The following is a 4,639-nucleotide window of genomic DNA, read 5'->3' as shown; positions in this document are numbered from 1 at the left end:
TTTACTAGTATTCATTCAAAAAATAAAATAAAATCTGTAAGTTAGCCAGTTGGTTGCTCTTTTGAATGATAGAATCGCGATTTTCAAGTTATCAAGAGCTATCCCATTAAGAAGGTTTAAAAAATTATACATTTTACTGTTAATTTTTTAACTTTTTTAAATTTATAGTGTTCAATACTAAACGAAATCTTATAATAATGTATGTACAAGTCTTTTTTTAATTGGTTATATAAACTCTGTAATTAAAGAAAAAACAAAATAAAATTTTATTGTTAATAAAAAATCCAGTTCCCATATCCGCCGGTTGCCACCCAGGACCGTACAGGAAAATGGGGCGGTGACTTGAATAAGCTCCTATTCTTTTGGTATTTTTGTTTAGCAGGCGAAGAAAATTGAACTCACGTCTCCCGCATTGCCTATCAACAACGTTTGCCATGACATTAGTATCTTCAAACAATTGAATAACTTTTTACGTATATTTTAAATAAATAAATATGTAAGATAAAAATATTTTGATGAGCAATTGTAAACGTGACGTAATTCTGTAGTGTCTTGTAAATGATGCTAAAAATATGAAATGCGATTATATAATATATTATAAATGATTATATAACTGCAGACTAATCCGACAATATTGAAAACGTTTGGGGTAACTGCGCTGTGCTCCTCATGCTTTAATTTAGGGGAATATCTCTTGGAATAAAGCATGGGGAGCAGCTGCGCTATGGCAGCCTAGCTGCCCCAAATGAACCCATTATATGATAACAACTCTCACTGCTTTAGTGTATAAACATATTTTAATACTTTTTTTTGTGTTTTTTTAGTTTGAAGGAGACTTTTTGGTTGAAAAGTTATTATATATATATATATAATATAATATAATATAATATAATTAAGGGATCCTTTGTATTTGATAAATTTTATTATTAAATTGTTATAAAAATATAAATAATTAAAATATAAAATTATATTAAGTATAAAATTAATTCTTAAAATTAAATTTGAAAAATTACCACTGTCATACTTATCAAAACCTACTATAAGATGAAGCGATTTTATTATAAATAATTTATTGAACAATAAAATTAAATTAAATATTTCAAAATCCTTTCTAAACCTCTTACCAACAATTCTAAACTGGCCATAAATAATTAAAAACAATTGTATATCGACGCAACTCTTTTTAGACTTTTACAAAAAATCCTCCAATAGCACACACATTTCACTGCATCAGTGGCATTTTTGTTATTTTATGCAAAAACTAAAGACATATTTGAAGAACAGTTTAAGTTGTTTAACGAGATCTTCTCTTCCCAAAATAACCATCGAAAAAACGACGCCGCTTGTGTTTCCTTACTGAACTCTTTATCTCCTTCTCTCTCCCCTACACGCAAGTCCCCTCCTTGCACAGACATCTCTCTCTTTCAGCAATCCCCATTAACTTCAAAACAACCTTTCTCTCTCTCTCTCTCACCAACATTCAGTTCAGTTGTGTTTTTTTTTTCTCCAAAAAAATAATAATTATATGTGAAGGAGTTTTTTGTTCTCTGAAAAGGAGGAACAAAAAGAAGAAGGGCTATGGCGGAAGCAACAAAGCAGTTGAGTAAGCTGGTGACAGAGTTCAAAAGCACCTTCAGTCTCTTCAAAACAAGAAGAAGTGTTGCTTTCGCATATGGGTTTATGTTTGTTTTTGTTGCTTTCACTGTTTTCATTGCTTTCAATCCTTCCTCCAACACCTCTTCTTCTCTCTCTTTCTCCAACATCTTCACCACTTCCATTACTGCTGCAAGATCTAAGTCCTCTTCTGTTTTCTCTCACTTCTTCCCCAATTTACAGCAGCCCCATAACTCCTCCTCCTCTTCTTCTTCAGCCTCTTCTTCGGCTTCCCAATTTAATGGTACTAGATCTAATGGTAACAACATCACTTTTTCAGAACCACCCAGTACAAAAAACCGTACCGAGAATGCTGGTAAAGTTGCAATTTTACATGCAAATCAGACCTCAATTGTCAAGAAGCCACTATCCAGTGTGCAAAACCAGGCTCAAAGTTCAAAAATTTCTGATAAAGATCAAATTTTGAAGGCGAAGCCAAGCTCAGTTGTGAATAAGTCACCATCCAGTGTGCAAAATAGGACTCAGAGTACAAAAACAGATGCAGATTTGCGCGCAAATCAAACCTCAGTTGTCAATAAGGCCCCATCCAGTGTGAAGAACCAAACTCAAAGTTCGAAAATTTCTGTTAAAGATCAAAATTTGAAGGCAAATCAGAGTGCTGCACCTGCTAGTAAGAGCACTAATTCAAGCTCATTGGTGAAGGATGGAGTGGCATCGAATTACACGGAATCTTTTGCGAATAAACAGAGTGATGATGGGAAGAAACGGAGGAATGGAAATGATGCAGGGGTTGTGGTGAAGCAGTGGATGGAGGATTTGATGAACTGTGATTTGTTTGATGGAGAATGGGTTCATGATGATTCATATCCGCTTTATAAAGCAGAAACTTGTTCTTTTATTGATGAGCAATTTGGCTGCCTTCGTAATGGAAGGCCTGACAGAGATTTTTTGAAAATGAAATGGAAGCCTAAAGGGTGTAAATTGCCAAGGTATGGATCAGAGTTTCAGTTTATTCGTTTGATTTATACTTATTGATCAATTTATGTCTTTGCTTATACCATTGGAATTAATCGTCAATTATGTTAAACTGGTTTAGATGAATTTGAATTGCATATAGGTTGAATGGAGCTCATATGTTGGAATTGTTAAGAGGCAAGCGGCTTGTGTTTGTCGGCGATTCATTGAATAGGAATATGTGGGAATCTCTTGTTTGCATTCTGAAAAACTCAGCAAAAGATCCAAAGAATGTTTATGAAGCCAATGGGAGATCCCATTTTCGTGGAGAAGCATCGTACTCATTTATATTCAAAGTATGTTATTGATCTATTAATCATTTACCATTCATGTTTGTTCTATATTCTCGTGTTTATTTTATAATTTTCGTTTGATAGGATTACAACTGTTCTGTGGAGTTCTTTGTATCACCTTTCTTAGTCCAAGAATGGGAAATGCCAGAAAAAGACGGAACGAAGAAGGAAACGCTTCGGCTGGATTTAGTAGGAAGGTCTTCTGATCAATACAAAGGCGCCGATATCATTATTTTCAACACCGGTCACTGGTGGACTCATGACAAAACTGCTGAAGGGTATGGCATTTGCTGTTCTTATTAACAAATTTTTTTTATGGTAATTAAATATTGATTAGCAGAAACTAAAACAATGGTTGATATTTGCAGGAAAGATTATTACCAAGAGGGTAGCCATGTATATGGTGAGCTGAATGTTCTTGAGGCTTTCCGAAGAGCTTTAACAACGTGGGCTAGGTGGGTTGATGCCAATGTAAATCCAATGAAGTCTATGGTTTTCTTCAGGGGTTACTCTGCTTCCCATTTCAGGTAATGATTATATTTAATTCAATTTTTTTAATTGTGTTGGTCTTGCCTATTCTTGCGTTACTAATTCCGATGTAAAGTTTTAGTGAAAGACCTTAGATGGTGCCATATGGATATTGCATTTGTTTGCCACTGTAACTGCTTTGGGAGCTCAGCATCTTGAACCTTGGACTCAACAATAATACTTTACCAATGTTTCTCTAAATGTTGTTTTTGTTTTTAATTCAGCGGAGGGCAGTGGAATTCAGGAGGGGCATGTGATCACGAGACTGAACCGATCAAGAACAAGACATATCTCACAGCGTATCCACCTAAGATGAAAGTATTAGAGTCAGTGCTCAAAGGGATGAAAACCCATGTCACTTACCTCAACATTACCCGATTGACTGACTACCGGAAGGATGGTCATCCGTCAATCTATAGAAAGCAACACATATCAGATGCGGAAAGGAGGTCGCCGTTGAGGTACCAGGACTGCAGCCACTGGTGCCTTCCTGGTGTACCCGATGCATGGAACGAGCTTTTCTATGCTGAGCTTATCATAAAGGAGAACAAGATGCTGAAACATCAGAATTCGAAGAGATATAGGTAATTTTTTTTTACCACCAAGCTTTTTACAGAGGCCAATCATATTTAACGGGTGCTTTGTAGAAATCACACATGCCGTATAGTTCTTTTTGTCTATTTTCTTGGAATTGTAGAAGCAAATCACCGTGGAGAAGCTCCATACAAGTAATTAATATTTTTCTCTTCCCGATAAGTTATGAGCAAAAATGTGGGATGACATAAAAAATGAAAATATACGTCAGAGAGATTGATCAGTACTTTGTAATAATCGTATTTGTTTATATGCTATACGATCGAAAAGCCAGTCCCTCTGGAGCTCTTGTGCCACATGGCAATTTCTTGTGGAAGGCATTAACTTAAGTGAGTAATGATGTAGTGAGTGAGGGTGCCGGGCTGTTTGATTAATTTTCAATCATAGAATTTAGCATTTGTTCAGGTAGTCACTACTAGTGTTTAGTGTCTATTAAGATTTAAGCCATCTTCTTTAAGTTGGAGTTGGCTGATGAAAACTTGTGCAAAATTTTTTATTTTAAAATAATTTTACCCTTTAGTTACTTTTTTTTTTTGGCCCAATGGTTGATGTTCAATTTATAAATTTGTTTTTTTGTCAAAGTTGTGACGGTGTAG

General features: G+C 35.1%; 1 protein-coding gene across 1 annotated transcript; it reads left to right on the top strand.

Moving 5' to 3' along the window:
- Positions 1–1,313: 1,313 nt before the first annotated feature.
- On the top strand, positions 1,314–4,342 carry LOC18039238 (protein trichome birefringence). Its single transcript, XM_006429834.2, has 5 exons — positions 1,314–2,603; positions 2,732–2,924; positions 3,006–3,199; positions 3,290–3,448; positions 3,674–4,342. The coding sequence occupies exons 1-5, from the start codon at positions 1,579–1,581 to the stop codon at positions 4,035–4,037; spliced, it is 1,935 nt and encodes a 644-aa protein (XP_006429897.1). The 5' UTR covers positions 1,314–1,578; the 3' UTR covers positions 4,038–4,342.
- The last annotated feature ends 297 nt before the right edge of the window (positions 4,343–4,639 follow it).

This window comes from Citrus clementina, unplaced genomic scaffold, assembly GCF_000493195.1.
Source record: "Citrus clementina cultivar Clemenules unplaced genomic scaffold, Citrus_clementina_v1.0 scaffold_6, whole genome shotgun sequence".
NCBI lineage: Eukaryota > Viridiplantae > Streptophyta > Magnoliopsida > Sapindales > Rutaceae > Citrus > Citrus x clementina.
This window is presented reverse-complemented; position numbering and strand designations above follow the sequence as displayed.